The sequence below is a fragment of the Antechinus flavipes genome, chromosome 4 (genome assembly GCF_016432865.1).
Source record: "Antechinus flavipes isolate AdamAnt ecotype Samford, QLD, Australia chromosome 4, AdamAnt_v2, whole genome shotgun sequence".
In the NCBI taxonomy this organism is placed as follows: domain Eukaryota; kingdom Metazoa; phylum Chordata; class Mammalia; order Dasyuromorphia; family Dasyuridae; genus Antechinus; species Antechinus flavipes.
Genome location: NC_067401.1, coordinates 198,876,459 through 198,896,154, shown reverse-complemented (window position 1 = coordinate 198,896,154; position 19,696 = coordinate 198,876,459). Strand labels below are relative to the sequence as shown.

At 36.5% G+C, this 19,696-nt stretch overlaps 1 protein-coding gene across 2 annotated transcripts; it reads left to right on the top strand.

Moving 5' to 3' along the window:
• Window positions 1-2,698: 2,698 nt before the first annotated feature.
• On the top strand, window positions 2,699-14,225 carry LOC127559230 (protein FAM170A-like). Of its 2 annotated transcripts, none has more exons than XM_051992920.1 (2): window positions 2,699-2,908; window positions 6,846-7,890. In XM_051992920.1, the coding sequence occupies exons 1-2, from the start codon at window positions 2,839-2,841 to the stop codon at window positions 7,520-7,522; spliced, it is 747 nt and encodes a 248-aa protein (XP_051848880.1). In that variant the 5' UTR covers window positions 2,699-2,838; the 3' UTR covers window positions 7,523-7,890. The 2 variants fall into 2 exon arrangements, 1 of the variants encoding a protein (XP_051848880.1); XR_007953088.1 differs by lacking the exon at window positions 6,846-7,890 and adding an exon at window positions 13,474-14,225 and having other exon boundaries at window positions 2,824-2,908.
• The last annotated feature ends 5,471 nt before the right edge of the window (window positions 14,226-19,696 follow it).

Genomic DNA, 19,696 nt, shown 5'->3' with positions numbered 1-19,696 from the left:
CGATTCTAAACACTTAAATTATCCCAATTCCAATCCCAGTCACCCAAGCAGCTTACCAGTTCTTGGAAAAGGGAAAGTTCTAGAACTCACTTCAGAGTCTTTCTCCTCCCCTCCTCCCACAGTTTCTTGTCCTACCTGGGTTGTGAACAACTTACCTGACAGATTTCAAACTTTTCTCAACTGGTTTACCTCCCAAGCTGAATGAAACCTTTATCTTCTCTAGCTCACTTCTGTTTTTGTTTTCTCCAAGTGTGTCTCTCCAGGGATTTACCCAATTGGAGTAGAACGCTCCAAAGGGTGCCTGCCCCAAGGAATCACTATGGGAGAGACCCTTCATGAACAGAAAATATCTTGGAACAAGCTCCCAAAACTATGTGGGACAGCACACTTAACCAAATTAAAATCAGAGACTCTCAAGATAAAAAGCAAAAAAAGGATTTATTACAATCTCAAGAAAAAAGGACAACTCTCAGTAGCATTGACAAGTATCAGTAGAGAAATGTTAAAATACAAATTGCAAAACACAAGATTATATAGACCCTAACCAGAAGCCCCTACCACCCCTTCTGACCTTTTCTCCCATTGACAGGTGAGTTCCAATTTACCCAAACACTAAATATTGACCCCAGAACACACTACCTATTAAGTACTTAAAATACTAACAAAAAATTGGGGGATAGGAGGGAAATATTTTATCTAAGATAAACTGAACAACTGCAGTTTTTGGCTATAGCTCAACTTAATACAAAGACTCAAGTCACAATTAGGGCATAAGTCAAGGCCACATTCTTATGCAAGGTCTTCACTCAGTTTATCCCATTCTACATTGCATATAGTTGGAAAAATAAGATGTGATTGAGAAAAAAGAGAAGTGTTTATGCTGCTTAGTTGCAATAGACCCGAGCAGCTGGCCCCAAGGAGTACTGCCCAGAATCTTCAAGTGTCACCTCACTTCCAGGTGGTGATAAATTACTAAAAATATTGGGACTGGCAGCCTTGTAAAGTTAAGAGCAGGACCAATCTATTTTTCCATAGTATTTCCCTACAGAAAAATTTCTCATCTCTAGGTCCTTAGGCCTACTCCTTGAATATTTGGAATTGTGATGTGTAAATTGATAAATTGATAACTTCTGCTGTATAAGTTCCTTAATGATTTATAACCTTTGTCTTTGATAGAGCAGAACTCCCAGAGTCTTGTCCCATACTTGCGATAGATCAATCTGTGACATCAACAATTGGGTCTAACAATTATTTTGATATTGTTATAACTCTACCTCTCTTTCTCTTCCTGAAGCAAATTCCTGAAGCAAATTCCTCTGACATTGTCAGGAGACCTGCAAATGTCTTTTGATAACTAGGCATTAGGAATATCTTTATTTTTTTCTTCATTCTTGAAGAGGAACAATGAGATCATGAGGGTATTGTTTTGATTCGTGCATTAATTAGATTTAAGTAAGACAGAGATGTACAAAATCATCAGCACAGAGTCATTGATAGCTTAGTGGCTGATTGGCTACTATGGAGTGGCTACTACACTGGCATGGCTCTACTGATAAAACAGAAAATATTTTCACATTTTATAAAAACACAACATATTTTATGCCAAGTTTCTGACATATTATTTTCCATTATCCAAGCAATTTTTGTCAATTAGTGAGTTCTTATTCCAGAAGCTGAAGTTTGGGGATTTATCAAATACTATATTAGTGTAGGTCTTGAGTATTGTGTTGTGTGTATTTAATCTATTCCATTGATCCACCATTCTATTTCTTAGCCAGTACAAATGATTTTGATGAGTGCTGCTTTATAATTGCTTTATAATAATAGTTTTAGGTTTGGTACTGCTAAGGGAACCATCCTTTTATAGTTTGGGGGGTTTTTTTCCATTAATTACCTTGATATTTTTAGCCTTTTGTTCTTCCAAATTAATTTTGTTATTTTCTAGTTCTACAAAATAATTTTTCAATAGTTTCTATGGCACTGAACCATTTAGACCAATTTAGGCAGGATTGTCATTTTTATTATATTAGCTCGGCCTACCCATGAGCAATTGATATTTTTCCAATTGTTTAAGAGCTGATTTAATTTGTGTTAGAAGTGTTTTATAATGGTCTTCATATAGTTCTTGGGTTTATCTTGTCAGGTAGAATCCCAAATAAAATAAATCCACACAAATCATCAACATTTCTGGGATATACCAATAAAATTCCTCTAGGTGAAGTGAAAAGGGAAATTCTATTTAGAATAACTATAGAATGCATAAAATACTTGGAAGTCTATCCACTAAAGATATTTATTAAAAATATATTAAAAACAAATCATTGTTATTAGAGTTAAGTAGCTAAGGAAATATTGCTTATGGATAGGCTGAACAAAATAAAAATTTAAATATACCAAAATTAATTTAAATATTCAAAACTATAAGAGTTAAACTTCTGAAAGATTAAACTAGTAATGTCTCTGGGACATGGATACCCTAACAGCAATGGGGGTCCCAGGCCAGTGTCCCAGATTTTGCAATGGTGATGAATGAGAATTCTGCTGTTGCTATGTTTGTGTTGAATGCGGAGATACAGAAGCATCCCAAGTCATTGATGAGATCGTAGCATTCTGCAGGGTTTAGGTGCTCATTAGGATTCTAACAGGTCCTTAAGAGTAAAGTGTACTCTGAGGGTTGCTGTCTAGATCCATCCTTCTGTGGAAGGTTGAGTGGCTTCAACTGAAGTAAGATCATTTCTTGTTCATTACATAGAGACTCAGTTCCTCTTGGGTACTGAGACAAGGGAAACTGGGGATTCAAGGGACATCCTTTCCCAGGATTATGTTCTTTCCTTCACTATGAAGCGTCAACGTGAGGAGGAGTGGCCTGATCTTGAGCCTAATAGCCAAGGCTCACAGAATTCAGACGGTAAGAGCTAGGGATTTTCTCCAGGGGAAAGAAGGGTGGTTATGAGGGAAGAGGAAGAGTTAGGTAAGTGGGAAGAAATCAAAATAATGTTAAATTTGAGGAGATTAATGATGAGTTTGAAGATGAGATACTTCTGGTGAGTGCTAACAAAGTTAAATTTTGCTTGGTTACTCCTTAATATGGTTACTACTTAAGAGCATCAAGCATAGCAAATATCAAAAGAATCAACAAATAGCCTGATTCCTGCCACTTAAGGAGTTATATTCAACAGGAAGAGATAATCAAATTATAGGAGTTTAATATTAAGGCACAGAAAAATAAGAGGTTAGGCAGTCTAGAAGCCTATCTGTACAAGATGAGAAGACAGTGTTGAACAGAGCAGTGTGTGCCAGAAAAGTCTAGATTCTATTGATGGAGGACTGGACCATGACAAACTCTTAGCTGCTGAACAACTTTTTGTCTAGGGATAATAGGTGAGATCAGGTTTTCCAATTAGCAAGACTGTTCTGGTAACATTCACCAGAATTGATACAGGATCCATTGGTCAAAAATACCCATGGGAGAAAAATGTGAATACAGAATTTAGGAGGCTGGGAGGAAAGGATGTACCACATCCCATAGTCCACAGGAAATGTGGGACTACTCAATATCACCCAATAAGTATAAGGAATTGATGCCATTTTACATGACTCACTCTGGAAACTTGAGACCTCTGTTTTGACTAGGGAGCATGACACATGTCAATCCAAGTGATGAAACTTTTTTTTTAATTTGCTGCTTTAAAATAATTTGTATTTAAATTCAAACCATTCCTTAACCAGAGAAAGAGATGAGGAACAAGAGACATAATGACTTACCCAAGATTGCTTAACAGAGACAGATAGGACAAGGTCCCATATCTCCTGATTCCCATTCCACTACTCATACTAAGCTCCTCAATCATTTACAAGACCCTCCTGGGAGTTGTCTAGAAGACTTAATTATTCATAGGAAAACAAATGTTAAAGAATAAATTTATTTTAATTGCTTTTCAACACAAGAGGATCGACAGGAAGACTACCCACTACTCTATATATTGGGCACTGGGAATACAAATACAAGAGAGGGATTTTCTTTATTTTCAATTGAGTTACTTCATGGGACTCAGAAAACATCCAGTTCTACTCACAGAATTTCTGGTCACATTGTAGAACCCAAGTCCCTAAATGGATCACACATCATTTCACTCTACTCTATATACCATGGCTACTAAAACCTGCTTTAAACTTAGTAAATGACAGATTTTTGCCTTCACGTATAATCTTCCATTACTAGGTGGCTTAGTAGGTAGAGCGCCAGACCTGGAGCCAGCAAGATCTGAGTTCAACTCCAAAACGAAAGAAAACAAACATGTGCCCAATAGAACATCAGGAAAGATTCAAAATACATGACGACAAATACCAATTTAAGAAAGTATATATATATATATATATTAGAAGAAATTATATTCATGAGTATCCATCTTTCTTTTTTTCCTCCTTTCATTTTCCCTTCCCCAATATATTTGCTATAAGACATACTTATAGGACATTCATTTCCCCTACCATATAAAAGCATGTAAATTACATATTATGTATAAACAAATATTTATATAGAGCATACATTTATAGTCCCCTATCATATAATATACATGTTAAGTAAATATTTATTTGCTAATAAACATTAAATACATGCATCTCTTTACATAATATATCTCATATAGTACATAATAACATGTATACATTACATAAGACATATGTTGGCGTACATAGACATTACATCCATGAAGAACACTCAACTAAGCTATTTCCTCTAGCAGATCATCACCCTTAGGAATACCTTTATCCTCCCCTCACGAGAGATCAGCAACCCACCATCTGAAGATACCCAGTCCTTCAGAGCAAGCCCATAATCTGCAGACAAACCTTAGTTCCTCTTACTGGCTACTGGTTGCTATTTCAGGCCCATTCGTTCCTATTTCAGCTCAATCATGCTTTTCGTCGAGGCATTTGTGATGGTGTCAGTGTGGTTTGGCCTACATATATAGATATAAGCATACAAACACACATAAACACATGAATTCTGCTCCATAATTTGGCTTACTCTTAACCACCTCCCCACCGAGGAATCCCTCCCTTGTCATCTTCTCTTGCCCTTTGCTTCCCCATCCACCTTTCCCTCTCCCATTATTTATAGATTTTGGAGGATGCTATACTCTTCATGGTATATATTTAGTATTACCTATTGAATCCATTCTTGATGTGAGTAGATTTTCAGAACCTTCTAATGCCTCTGTCTATTCTTCTTCTGCACCTCATTTGTATAACATGATTACTATTACTTAAACTTTACTCTGCCAAATCATTTTTTTGAACTTAACAAATTGTTAATGTAAATCTTAAACATAAAGTATACATTTCCCATGTAAATAAAAAAACAATTTGTCCATAAAGAGTTTTTCATGTTGAGTTCTTTAAAATTGCTCCTTGATATTGGCTCTTGTATGTTGAATTTTCTATTAAGTTCAGGTTTGTTTGCAAGAAACTTATGAAAATCTGCAAGTTTGTTGAATGTCCTTTTTTTCTCATTGAAAAAGATTATTTTGCTGGACATGATATTTTTGGCATGATTCCAAGACCTGTGGTCTTATATTGTAGCTGCTACTAAGTGTACAATTCTAATTGTAGCTCCAGCATATTTGAATTGTTTTCTTTTTTCTTTTTCTTTTTCTTTTTTTTTTTTTTTTTGCAGAATTTTTTCTTTGAGCTGGGGTTTTGAAATTTGGCAATAATATATCCCTATGTGTTCTCCACAAAGGATCTCTTTGAGGTGGTGATCAGTGGATTTTATCTATTTCTACTTTACTCTTATGTTCTATACAGGACAATTTTCTAGAATTACTCCCTGCATTATTGTGTCAAGGTTCTCTTTTTGGTCACAACTTTCTGGTAGTCCAATTAGTATATTTTCTCTTGATCTGTTCAAATCTTTTTAAAAATGAGATGTTTCACATTCTGTTCTATTTTCTCATTATCTGTTATTTCTTGGTCTCTCATAACTTCACTGGTTTCCCCTTGCCCAATTCTAATTTTTAAAGAATTATTTTCATCTTTGAGACTCTATCTCCTTTTCTAATTAGTTAACTTTTTTTTCATAATCTTAATTGTTTTTCTTAGATGTTTTTAATTGTTTCTTTAGTTTTTCCTCAATTTCTCTCATTTGATTTTTGAATTTTTTTTGAGTTCTAATATAAATTCTCTCAGGCAGGGATCCATTTCATGTTACTCTTTGGGGTAGAAGCTTTTTGTTTAACCAAAGTGTTTTCTGAAGATAAATCCCCATGTTTGTTCCCTGTTCCTATAATATGTTTCAATGGTGGGAATGGTTCTTTGCTGATTCAATTTTTTTATTAGTATTATAGTGTAAGTACCTCTAATTGTGGGGTGGAGAGATAATGCCTCAAGCTTCCTTTCAGCTCTCCACTCTGACCAGGAACCCCAAACCAAGAGCTCCATCCTCCTGCAAGTGCTCATAGCCTGCAGTGCCCCTGTCCTGTTGCTTCTGCACTCACCGGGTGCTAGTATCTTTTCACCCAAAGTCACATCTCAGCAGCAGAGCTGGACCTGAAGTTCCCAATCAGTAGAGGTTCACTCTGCTTTCCCACACTCAACGCCTCACTAAACAAACAGTCCTGAAGGTGAAAGTGTCTGTGGTTCCTGCAGTGGCATCAGCCTAACAAAGCTAGCCCTGAAGGATTCCCACTTGCTGTTTCTGGCTAGCTTGGAGGTTGTTTGCTCTTTATAGGAGTTAGTCCCAGCCTGGAGTCTTTTGACTCTTTGAGGAAGAGATGATTGATACTGGAAGGGTGAAGTCTACCTATTATAAGAGTGAAACAGAGCCTCTTCATTTCATTTCTCAGGGGTCCTGAGAGCAGAAGATCTGGTCCAGCCTGGGCCCAGCGGGGAAGGCAGGGCTGAGAGGCAAGAGGAAAGAGAAGCTTCTTCTGGATCACTTTATTCTCCACTTTCCTCTTCCTCCTCTTCTTACCATTCTTGTGTCTCCTCATTCTCTGACAGTGAAGATTATCCATTCAGTTTCAGCTACTTCCATGTAGAAACAATCACAGCTGAGAACATTGCATGGGATCCTGATACCAAATTGGAACCAATTCCAAAGAGGTCTAGAATGTACAGCATGGAAGCATGGCAGGAGAGTACACTAGATTCTTCTCCACAGAATGTATCCTCTTTGGGCTTACTCATTGGCAAAGAGGCAACTTTGAAAAAAAACAGCAAAGAAATAATGGAGGAAAAGGCAGGAACCTCAAGGGACACTGAAAAAAGACCAGAGTCTCAGTTTCCTGACTGGACTAACCCTTCAGAAGATGCCTACTGCTGTCTGACTTGCTTCAGGATTTTCTCTACCCATGGAGCTCTGGAAGCACATAGACATGAGGTCAGAGAAGATTTCGGCTGCAGTATATTTCATCACCCAACACAAGACAGGAGAATTACCCTGCAGAATGGAGGCCAGAATGACGATCTTAAGAGACTGTACCAGGAATTTCGACCAGAACATCAAGAAGATCATGCTTAAAGTCAGACTGCATCATCAAAGAGAAAAATATGGTGAAGAATACACCTGATTATCAGAACACTGGAAGTCTCCCTGTGTTCCTTCCAAATAAAATAAATGAGGGCATTTGGAGCACCCCATTTTGTGAGGTGATGGCTCGTCCATCAGAGCATTTCCTTTTAAATTCCCTGCCAAGAACTAGATGACACATAACAACACCATGACTCAAAATCCTCCATCTCTTAACATCTGCTGCTCTCAAACCGAGATGAAAAGCTCTATAAACCAGAAGAACAGAGAATGTCAGTCCATGGAAAGACTAAATGATAGAAGAGAGAGGAAGCCTTCTTAAAAACTGATACACTTCCAGCATCATGAAGAGAATCTCCTGCCCCACCTCATTGCCACATGAGAGAAGTGATTGTTTTTCTATTATATTAATAAATTATTAAATTAGGATTGAGGTTTTTCTTATTTCTTCATTCATCCCCTGTAGACCAGTCAGTCAATCTTTGTAGGACCTTGCTGATAGATGAGGTTGCTTAAATCCTCCAGATATCCATGCTCTGAGGTCTTGGGTGGGACCCAATCCAACTGAAAGACTTTCCAAATAGAATCTAATCTGGGTGAATTATTATTGCCTGTAGTAAATAAGCCCATATCATTATACCTCTCCATGAGAGTCTAGAAGAACCCACTTTATGAAGGAGAAAATCAACTTAGCATGGTCTGGGTAGAAATGGATTCCCCTGTTCAGATTGCTGGAGGTGGCTGAGTCTCGTGATCAAGCCCTGCTCTCAGCAGGAAAGAGCTGGAGATTTCTAATCTACCTCATTAATGTGTCCATCTTATTTGTTCACCAAATCAGTTCTGATTTGTACCTATCAGGGACATCTCTTTTTCCAAAGGAATTGCCATGGTTTTGTCTTTGGTTACTGAGACCACTGACCATCAATTTATTAATTAGCCCAACTAATAAACTGATCATTACCCATCTAGAAACAACTCTCAAGCTTTTCATTTGTCTCACACAATTGGCTCTTAACTTTTATAGGCTCATAGGACGATTGAACTGAACTAGATAGAACTGAAAAGCATGTTAGAGGCCATCAAGCCTATTCTCTCATTTTACAGTTAAGGAAACTGAAGCCCAAGAATGTTCAGTGGTTTACCAAAATTCACATAGATAGTGACAGAGGCAATTTTGAGCCCAAATCTTCTGATTCCAAAGGTTGCACTATGCATATGAAACCACCATCCAAGAAACTGTCCCAAGTGACCACCCAATATCATCCAGTGAGTAAGTTAGGAGTCAGTGCCATCCTTCATGGCTTTGGTTTATGGAGATGTGGGGCTTCTGTCTTGACTACAAGTAGAGTATGTAGGTCCATGTAGATGATTTTTAAAATTTGCTTTTCAAAAATGGTTTGCCTATTTAAATAGTCCCCAAACCAAAGAAAGAGATAAGGAACAGAGGCCCAGAATGGCATAAAGATTTAGCCAAGATTGCCTAGCTAACAAGAGACAGAATCAGACCCCATTCTATACTGCTCACTGCCTCTCTCCCCTCTAGGTGAGTCCCTCCCTTCCCTAGGATTTGTCTTCATTTATTCATAGGAAACCAAATGTTCAAGAATAAATGTGTGACAGGTGCATTTCATCACAGAGATTGGATGGAGTAAAAAGAACCTTAGAGGGAACACCAAGGAAGTAAGCAGATGAGAGACAGTCCATTCCTAAAAAAAAAAAAAGTGAATATAGAATCAAAAGTCACCTTGGGGATTTAAGACAAGCAACTATTACTAAGCAGGGCAAGTCTGGTCATGTTCTCCTAGAACTGATGAATGACATGGATGTGACAGTTTTTCTCTCAAATCATTACCAGCATATTGTGGAAGCAAATTGTCAGCTTCCCTGAGATTTCTCTGATCTGTGAGGTTGTAGTCATTCATGCCCCTAAAATTTCACACATTTCATATAAGCTCCTGTTTCCATCAGAAAAAGCAAGTGAAAGTTTGGGAACCCACATGTCACATGTTTTCTGTTTTTTGAGAGGCAATTGGGGTTAGGTGACTTGCCCAGAGTCATAGTTAATATAAGTATTTCACATTTGAACTCAAGTCCTATTGACTCCAAGGCTGGTGCTCTATCCACTGCCCATCTAGTTATTCCAAGCCTCATATTTTCTGGAAATGACTGTTATGTCTAATGAATCATCTAATGGGGAAGACTTGAGCTCTTAAGAATTAGAACATTTGACAGGTTTCCTTTTATTTCGCGATTTGCTCTTTCATTGTGTTCAAATTCTAGGAGATCCCAGCTGTGCTGTTAGTGATTTGCAAGGTTGAATAGTCTGAAAAGTTAGTAACTCCTAGAAACAAACAGAAGTTTGGGATAGTTTTAGCAGAAAGGAAAACAAAAACTTTAACTTCTCCTGCAGGAACCTGCTCAAATCTGCCTTGAGCTTGAGTTTCCAGCCCAGTGAAAGCTGCCATTCCTTTCTAGCTTTTTAAAGAGGAAAAAAGGAAGGCAACAAGTACTTATTAATCATACATTATATGCAAAACATGTCTTTTTAAATGCTTTATAAATATTTTTTTACAACCGCACAACAATACAAGCAAGCAGGTGCTATTATGTTCTCTATTTTATAATTGAGGAAACTAACACCAACAAATTAATTGATTTGCCCAGGGTTACCCGATAAATATTTGAGAAAGTATTTGTCCTCATAGAAAGGTGAACACACTTGATGAGTATATATTTGCAATCTTCCTTAGTGGGTACAGAGTCCAAATCAGATGTGAGAGGGCTGGACTTGATGCCAAAAAATACCTTTGTTTGAATCTTGCCTTTGACGATTTTTTACTTATGGAATATAGATAATACTTCTGACCCTCAATTTCATCATCTGTTCAATGAAGGGTTGGACTCAAAAGCTTCTGAGGTCCCTTTTAGCTCTAAAACTTTGACCCTCTGGGCCTGATCAGGGCAAGTAATAGAGAATCCCTGTGTGATATGATCCCCAACCCTAATAATCCAGGATTCCTAGAGCTCCAGACTGTTTGGAGAAGTTTACCTCATGACGCTTCTATATAAGTACAATGATTATCAGTCCCACAAGAAAAATCTATCAATAGCAAAAACAAGGCAAGGAAGTAATTCCCAAGCTGTATAGAAAGCTCTAGATTGCCTGAGGATAGGAGAACTGAAGGTTCTTTAGGCCTGGGAATCTGGAACTGGGAGTGGGGTCTCCAAGAGGAGCAATATCAGACTGGGTCATGAACTGTTTTGAGCTTGTAAACAATCGGGAGAAGGCAGTTTAAAGCAACAAACAGATAACCAATCCTAGAAAGGGTGCTGTCTTTTCCAGACGAAAAAGGACCTTGAAATAATTGGAAAAGGAGGTGCGCACACACACACACACACACACACACACACACACGAAAAAAAAAAAACCTTAAAAAACAGAATAGGCAAAATATTCTGTTTTTAGAGTTCACAGAAGGTAATTCCTTGAAAATTAGAATTAAACAAGTGAAAGCTAATGACTTTGTGAGAATCGAAGACAAAAACAAAGATCAAAATAGAAAATGTGAAATAACTCATTGGAAAAACTGACCTGGAATAGACCAGAACTGATTTAAGAATTATCTTAAAGTCATTATCAAAGGAGTCTAGACATCTTTCAAGAAATCAAGGAAAACCATCTTGATTTTCTAGAACCAGAAGTTACATTTCTTATTCTATGTATTCTCCCTTCTAACTGCTCTAATGAGAAAGTTTTTAGGAGTTATTAGTATCATTTTCCCATGTAAGAATGTTACAGTTTAACCTTATTGAATCCTTTGTTTTCCCTTTCCTGTTTAGCTTTTTATGCTTTTGTAAAAGCCATTTTTTTTAAATTCAACTCTGGGTTTTTTCATCAGAAATGCTTGAGTCTTTTGTTTCACTGAACGTCCATTCTCCCCATCTCTTTATCCCAACCCCCACATCCCCACTCTACTCTCCCCCCCCAAAAGATTATGCTTAGTTTTTCTCTTTTGGTTATTCTTGATAATAATCCTAGCTCTTTTGCCCTCTGAAATATATTCTAAAAAAATGTCAAAAGTGCTCAATCTTGTGTGATTCTGGACTGTGGCTTTATATTTAAATTCTATTTGGCTATTTGCAATATTTTCTCCTTGATCTGGGAGTTCTGGAATTCAGCTATAATATTCTTGGGAATTTTCATTTTTATTTTCACTTTTTTGGGGAGATGATCAGTGGATCATTTCAATTTCTATTTTATGCTCTGGTATCAGTTTTCAGATACTTTATTTGATCTCTCCTGGACCTATTTTCCAGGTGATTTTTTTTTCTAATGGGATATTTCACATTTTCTTCTATTTTTATAATTCTTTTAATTTTTTTGTTTTTGAAGACTTAAAAAGTCATTAGTTTACATTTGTTCAATTCTGATTTTTAAAGGAATTACCTTTTTTCAGTGTGTTTTTGTACTTTTTCTACTTGACTATTTTTAAAGAGTTCTCATCAGATTTTTGTGTTTTTCCCCCCACTTAGCCAATTCTGCTTTTCAATGCATTCTTCTCATCATTGGATTGTGCCCCTTTTACCATTTGTCTATTTTAAGTTTTTTGTGCCTCCTTTACCAACTTGACTTTTTTCATGATTTTTTTTGAGCTTTTTCATGACCTGGAACCAATTCCTAGTTTTTGGTTTTTTTATGCTTTGCATATAGCAGTTTTAACAATGTTTTCTTCTGAATTTGTTTTGATCTTCCTTTGTATCACAGTAACTTTCTATGATCAAGAGCTTTTTTTAATGTTTGCTCACTTTCCAGCTTTTTTTAAACTTTTAATTCTATGTTAAAGTGGAACTCTGCTTCTGGAGTGAAGGGAAACTGTCCCAAACTTTAGGCTTCTTTGTGCAGCTGTTTTCAGAAGTAATTTTGGGGACCCCTAAATTTTCAGTTCTTTCAGGGTGTGATGTAGGGAGAGGAGTGTTTACTACTCTACTATACTGTGTTCTAGTCTGAGAGGAACCACAAGCACTCTGTTCCATCTGGAACTTTGACCAGGGTCTTAGCTCCTCTGTGGCAGCAGGCTCTGAGGTGGTAGAGTTCCCCCATTCCCTGAGATTGAGATCTAAGACTGTGATCTGGATTCAAGTACAGGTAATGTAACAGAATCCTGCCTTGGTGCCAGCAAAGGAAACCTATAATCAATCTCCTTCTGACCAGTTGTCTGACAGACACCTTTATCATTTGTGTGCTGATTCAATCACCCCACCTCTACCTCCAAGATTTACTGCTGCTTTTTTGGGGCATGGACTGCACTGGATTGCATTCCATTTTTACCTTGGTGAAACACTTTCCTGTTGACCTTCTAGGTTGACTTGGGTTGAAAAATCATTTTACCCTGTCCTTTTGAGAATTCTTCTGTTGGGAACGTGATATATAACTTTACCTCTGGTAGATCTTTTCTTATGAAAGGACGGTGGTGATACAAGGAGACAGAAGCAGTTGCTGTTCTCTGACCTCCCCACTGAGAGGCTGTTGCATTGTCTGATCTCTCTCCTCTTCCCTCTGCCTCCAATTTATTTTCTCAGTCCACAAGCAATACTTGTATCAGTAAAGGCTGCTTTGCAATTCCTTCAGATGTTCACAACTATGGATGGAGGCTCTCAGAGAATTGGCCTTCCCCTTAGTGTACTTAGGGATGGTCCTTAACAATTCTCCGGGTTTTTTTTTGTTTGTTTGTTTTATTTTAAACGCAATTATTTTCCCCCCTCAGCATGGTCAGTAAGTTTCCGCATGCTAGGGAGTATAAAGAGCACTAGAGCAGATGTTGAATCTTGTGAAATGTCATGGAGGCAAACTTTCAAATGGAGAAGAAGACTATAGTCAGAACAGTGTATTGGCCCATTTAATTACCCCGACTACCACATCTCCTCCCTTTCCTTCCCCACAGGTTACTGAAGGAACTCTGGGAGGATCCTACTCATGAAAAGCTCTCGAATGCTGCTGGTTCTTCTTGTCCCTGTTTGGGTGCCATTGTTCCATTCTAGAATTTGTTTTAAGACTTTTTATTGAATGGCTTTGAGAATTCAAACACATCCCTGCCTTTTCTCTACTATCTTGGCTCTGAAGGACTCATAATTATGTGTTTTCCATCTCCAGAGAACTAATGGAGTCTGAACACAGACTGAAGCACAGTTTTTTACTTTTTCTTGACTTTTTTCATACCATGACTTACCTATGTCAAATTAATTACCTTCAGTGAGTGGTCTTAATTGATCAGAAATAGTTCACCCTTTTCCATCTTCCTTGGCCAATGGGCTCAACTTTTCAGACCATATATTGCCTCCTTGTCCCACTGCCATTGCTGCCATGCCCCCCAAAAGCAAAGAAATGAGAGATATCCTGCTCTGTTGGCAAAAAGATGTCAAATCTGCCAAGATCAATAGAAACAAGGACAACGTGAAGTTTAAAGTTTGCTATAGTAGCTACCTGAATATATTGACCATCATAGAAAAAGAAATCAAAGAAACTTAAAAAGTTCCTGACTCCTGGTTTGATAGTAAAGGAACTGAAGTGAAGGAATTATTCAATATTCTGTGTGGGGGTGGGGGGAATATTGCTCACCTTCTCAATGAGGGAAGAAAGGAAGGATTTCAAACTCCATTTGAAGAAAAAGAATGTTAAAATTGTTTTTACTTTTGATTTGAGGGAAAATATTAAATTTTAAAATGTAGAAAAAAATCTAATGTAGTGATTCCTTGTATGATCTGGTGTTCAGCTTCTATCCTTAGCTATGAGAGAGCTCATGGCTTCCACATGGGACAAAATCATCTCCAAAACGGTATGTGAAGTGAAGGCCTATGATTATCTGGTAAGAGCAAGATAAGTAGCCAAGAAATGAGCAGCAGAAAAAAAATTCATCACTACTGTGTAAGTTGGAGTCTGGTTCTCCTGGTTTGAGCTCAAGTACTATGAGGGTAAAGAACCAAAGGTGTCCCTGGTTTGTTGCAAAAGCAAGACAGATCTTTTAGAAGAGAGACTAATGTCCTGGAAATCATAGGTTTTTTTTCCCTTTGAACATTTCTAGACACATATCTTCTGTGGATTTCCAAAAGCAGCAAAGGCTGGGTTCCTTGAGACACTCCATAGAAGGCTTTGGTTTCTACAAGAATAGATGGTTGAGAATCTTTGCTGGAAAGTATATTATCCCCAAACTTAATGTGATTCCCTAAAATAAGGATTTTCATTTTTAGGTAAGATAATACAATGGAAAAGAGTAGATTGGTTCTATTAGAAAATCTGGTTTCAAATGCTACCTTTGTTAATTACCTGTGTGACACTGGAAAAGTCACATGACCTCACAAATCTTCAGTTTCCTCATCTATAAATAGACTAGATATCCTTTCAAGTATCTGTGAGCCCTAGATCCATATCCCTTAATAAAAACAGGTCTATTTTAATTCTCAGTGTCAGGAAATCAGAAAATAACCCAGAACAGACAAGAAGTCTTTAGAGGCAGCAGAAAAAATGTCCAAAAAAAAAAAATACCTAAGAGTGAAATAGAGGTAAGATGCTGGCTTTGATAGGAAACTTCTTTTGATTGGGACTTGGGACACAATGTTTCACAGTCACCAAAGGAAACCTATATTGACAAAGAGAAAACTTTTCCAGTTATACAATAAGTTTCTTATTTTAAAAGTATAAGAGCAGTGTATAGGGAATAAGGATACTATGTTTGACTCAGAAGCCTAGTTCAAATCTTGGTTCTACCAGATAGTAATATTTTTGTGACCTTTTAACAGGTCACAAAACACCTGGTTTTTTTGTGTTTTTTTTTTTTAATCTGTGAAATGAGATTGGCTTAATGATCTATCTTTAGTCTATCTTTTTTTAATCCCTTGCAAAACCTGATAGTATGTTTAAAATTTATTGCCTTTTCAGTGAATATATAGATAATGGATGTGTATCTCATTAACTTTTAGAGGCAGTTAGATGGTGCAATGGATAGAACACTGTAGTCAGAAAGACAAGTTTAAATCTAGCCTGAATACATTTACATTTGTATGATCCTGGTCAAGTCCCTTAACTGTTTGCTTCACTTTCATCAACTGTAAAATAGGTATACGATAATAGCACCTTCCTGGAAGGATCCTTGTGAGGATAAAATGAGAATTTATAAAGCACTTAGCGTAGTGTTTGACAAATAGTAGGCATGATATAGATGGATGCGATGGATAGATGGATGAATATGGGTCTAGATTCCCAAGCATCACTGAATCATAGAAGGTAAAAGTTGAAAAATATTCCAGAAGCTTTCTAATAAAACTCTTACCCCAAGAGAAATCCCTACTATCTTAACATACCCAACAAGCCTGGTTCCTTCCTACTTTTATCAATCTTACGTTTTCTCCCATGTATTTTGATGCAGTGATCCTTGCCTCCCATCTTGATGTTCTTCAAAAACAGACACTCCTATCTTCCAATTCAACACATTTTTCAGTGGCTGTACCCCCATGCTGGCAATTGTCCCTTTCTTCATCTCTGCCTCCTGGACTCCCTTGCTTTAAGTTCAAGCTAAAATCCTATCTTCTGCCAGAAGCTTCTCCAGATTTCCCTCTATATCCCTACCCTTATCTCCATTTTATTCTGCATATATCAGGTTTGTATTTCATTGTTTGTATGATGTGTCTTCCCTGACTGCACACAAAGTCCTGAAAGTAGGCAATATCTTTTTTCCTTTTATTATATCCCTAACTCTTAGAAGAACATATGGCATAGATCTTTAATGCATGGTGGCTGGATTTTGAATATGTGATTTGTTACTATTTGTAGCAATTTCTTTGATATTCTGTACAAACCTGTGGTCCAGGGCTCAAATGCAAGAGTTTCCAGTTGCACCATGTGACTTTCCAGTAGAGAATCCTTTGTGAGATATTTGTATTTTATCTTGTAGTGATATAAGTTGATTAAACAACTCTGAGAAACTTCCATAAAGCTAATATCTAATAACAGTCTTATAGACTGTTCTCTTATGACAACTCTGGTCTAATGAGAGAAGCTCAAACATGTATCAGGAAGATAAACTTTTGATTGGAGTTCGGTATTCAGAAACCAAATACTCATAATCCAACAGTTGGTAATCCTTTTTTCTTCCTATCTTTCCTATGAGATTCTCAGGGAAACCTTAGTATTGTGTTGTATCTAATGTTGTTTATATATTCTGCTACCTTGCATGAGTCCTAAGGGACAAACCTAGCAGAACTATAGAGACTACTGTTAAAAAAACAACAACAGCAGAAAGGGAGCTTGGGATGTTGGGAGAAGACTAGTGAAGTTTCATACCTAAAGTGGTTCTCCCAGAATTCTGTAATCTGATGCTAAACTCTCCTAAAAAAACAAATATCTTTTCAGCCCTGACAAGATTAGGACTGTGGGGATTAAAAACAAGCCAAGAAAATAAATCTTTTTGCCTTAGGGGTTAAAATGCAATACCTTCACATAAGAATATCTGTCAGCCTGCAGTTTTATAAGGCCATTGTTTTTCTGGATTTTAAGTGAATGATCAAGTATTCACTGTATGCATATAATCACAGAATGTAATTATTTTCTTAATTTCTGAAAATTGATTTCTGATCCAAAATGAATTTAAACTAGAAAAAAATGAAACATGGGTTTATTATTCATTTTAATCACAACATGAGAGAAAAAATCTCCTGAGACTGTAATTTGATATTGTTCCGAGTTTTTGATTTCAGGTATGATTGCCTGAATAAACCAATAAATCAATAATCTATTTATTTAAGGGAAATTCTATGTGCTGCTCAAAGGGAGTTTGATCTGATGACTTCTACAGATGTGTTTCTATGTTTAGGAATGTTGAAATTATAACCTTACAAATTCAATGATAAGATCCTCTTGACTCAAGTTCCCCATTGCACTGCTTCCTTTTCTTTTCAAGAAATTATTTCACGTGATTAATTCTGAGTCTGGCTGTGTTATCCTGTGCATAATGTGGAACTTTGCTACATAATTAACTATTCCAAAAGAAAGTCTATTACTTTTACTTAAAATCAAATACAATTTAGGATGTTTTAGTTATGCTTATGTCAGGTCAGTCTGTACCTTTGAAAGGACAATATTGATATTTTAACCATGTCCCTCCTCCTTCCTTTCATAGGAAAAAAAATTATAACCAGGGTAGCAACATTATAAAAGTTTTTGTTGTTACATAGAGTTAATTTTGTATTGCAACATAACATCTCTGAGTTATAATAATGGGATATAAATAGGAAAGATCTTACTGTCTTTAATTTTTCTATTTGAACTTGTGATCATTAACAGTTATATGTTTATGAATAACATTAGATCCCTAAAGTATCTCATTATTTGTGGTTGTTAGGATAATAAATCCTCAAAAGTGGAGAACAGGACAAAAATGTGTGATGATGTTAAAAGTTTTAAATTTTAGTTGAGTAATTAACTTCATCTTGGGAAAGCAACAACATTGGATTGTTTTCATTAAGAATTAAGACATATATATGTATATACATATAGATAGATATAGATATGGCTTTCAAATGTTTCTTAATAGAAACATTTAGAACTTAATAGAAACTTAATAGAACAATGACAAAAGAACAAGTATAAGATTAACTCCAAATGTTTGAATTGGTTTTCATTATATAAACTAGTTCTTAAAAAGCCAAATTTAAGAGGCACTTCCCTGGGAACAAAACCTGTCCCATAATTTACAAAGTATAATGTCTCCAAGGATTCATAAGTGATTAAATGTAATTTACTTTTTAATCTTAGTTTAACTGGTGGAGTCTATTTAACAAGAATTGTTTAAGAGCTTTATGAGATTAGAAATCTGTTTAACCAAGTTTGTTCAATTTTTATGACATTGAAGGAAGTATGGGATTGTGAATCTTTAATTTTTTGTGATACTTGTAGCTATATATGTTGTTTTAATGTCTGGGAAATCTCCTTATATTGGACAATGCACTTATTTCCTGGTACAAGTCTGTCCCCTTACTGTCACAAATAATTACTCAATTTGATTCCTCTAACTATGAAATATTGGGGAAAGGTCCCTCCTTAAAGAGTACCAAGCTTTTCCACTGACTTTGGTTATTTTACCAAACTTCTGCTTCTGTAATTGTGCTTCCATTAATACAGAATATTGGGCTTTAGAAAACTTCAAAGAGGGGAACCAGGACAACTACTTAACTTTTCGTGGCTGAGAAATCAGATTTGTTGCTTAGAAACCAAAATATTTAATACGCTTCATTTTTTTTTTTTGTTTCACATTTCATTCTCTACCTAATACCTACCTCAGGACACTCCCTAGTTTGTGTCTTCTTAAACTGTGTTGCCCAGACCTGAAGACAATCCTATAATTAGTGTCTGAGGAGAGCAGAATGAGTAGAAGAGGAAAGGAGGGACTCCCTATTTTTCTTAAGTCAAGAGAACTCTTCCCAATCTCAGACAATGGATTGTTCCCAAAAGTCAAACAGTGAGGGGAAAGGATTGGGAAAAGAATCTAACAGTCCCAAGGCCCATGGCTTTTCCACCTTGTCAACTCAAAAGTTTGGGGCACTTATAGTCCAGAATCAGGAGCCAATAGAGAGACCCAGAAAATACTCTCTCTCAAAAGATGTTTTCATTCATGTTAGATCCTTTTCAGATAAAGTTAGATGGCACATTAGGTAGGTAGAAGTGCTTGATATAGCGTTTGGAAGTTCAGGGTTCAAATCCTACCTCAAATAATTACTGAGCAAATCACTTATCTCTCAAACTCAATGTCCTCATCTGTAAAATAGAGATAATAGCACCTACCTCACAAAGTTATCATGAGTCAAAGGAAATAATATATGTAAATTATAGATTCTACAATGATATTTAAGTGTGAACTATAATTAAGAATTTAACTATTATTATTGAGAATTCAATCATGTCAAGGTCATTTGCCATGCTATAAGTTACATATAGGACACATTGCATATGGTACAATACAAAAGTAATCTCTTTTCTTTTAATACATTCAGAAGACAAGAAGGTTCAAGTGGCTACAGAGATCAGCATGAGATAGGAAAACTCTCTGGATGCTGGAAATATGGTCTAGATTTAGAAATAGTCCGGGCTGTGGGTGGAGCCAGTAAGGACCACCTCAA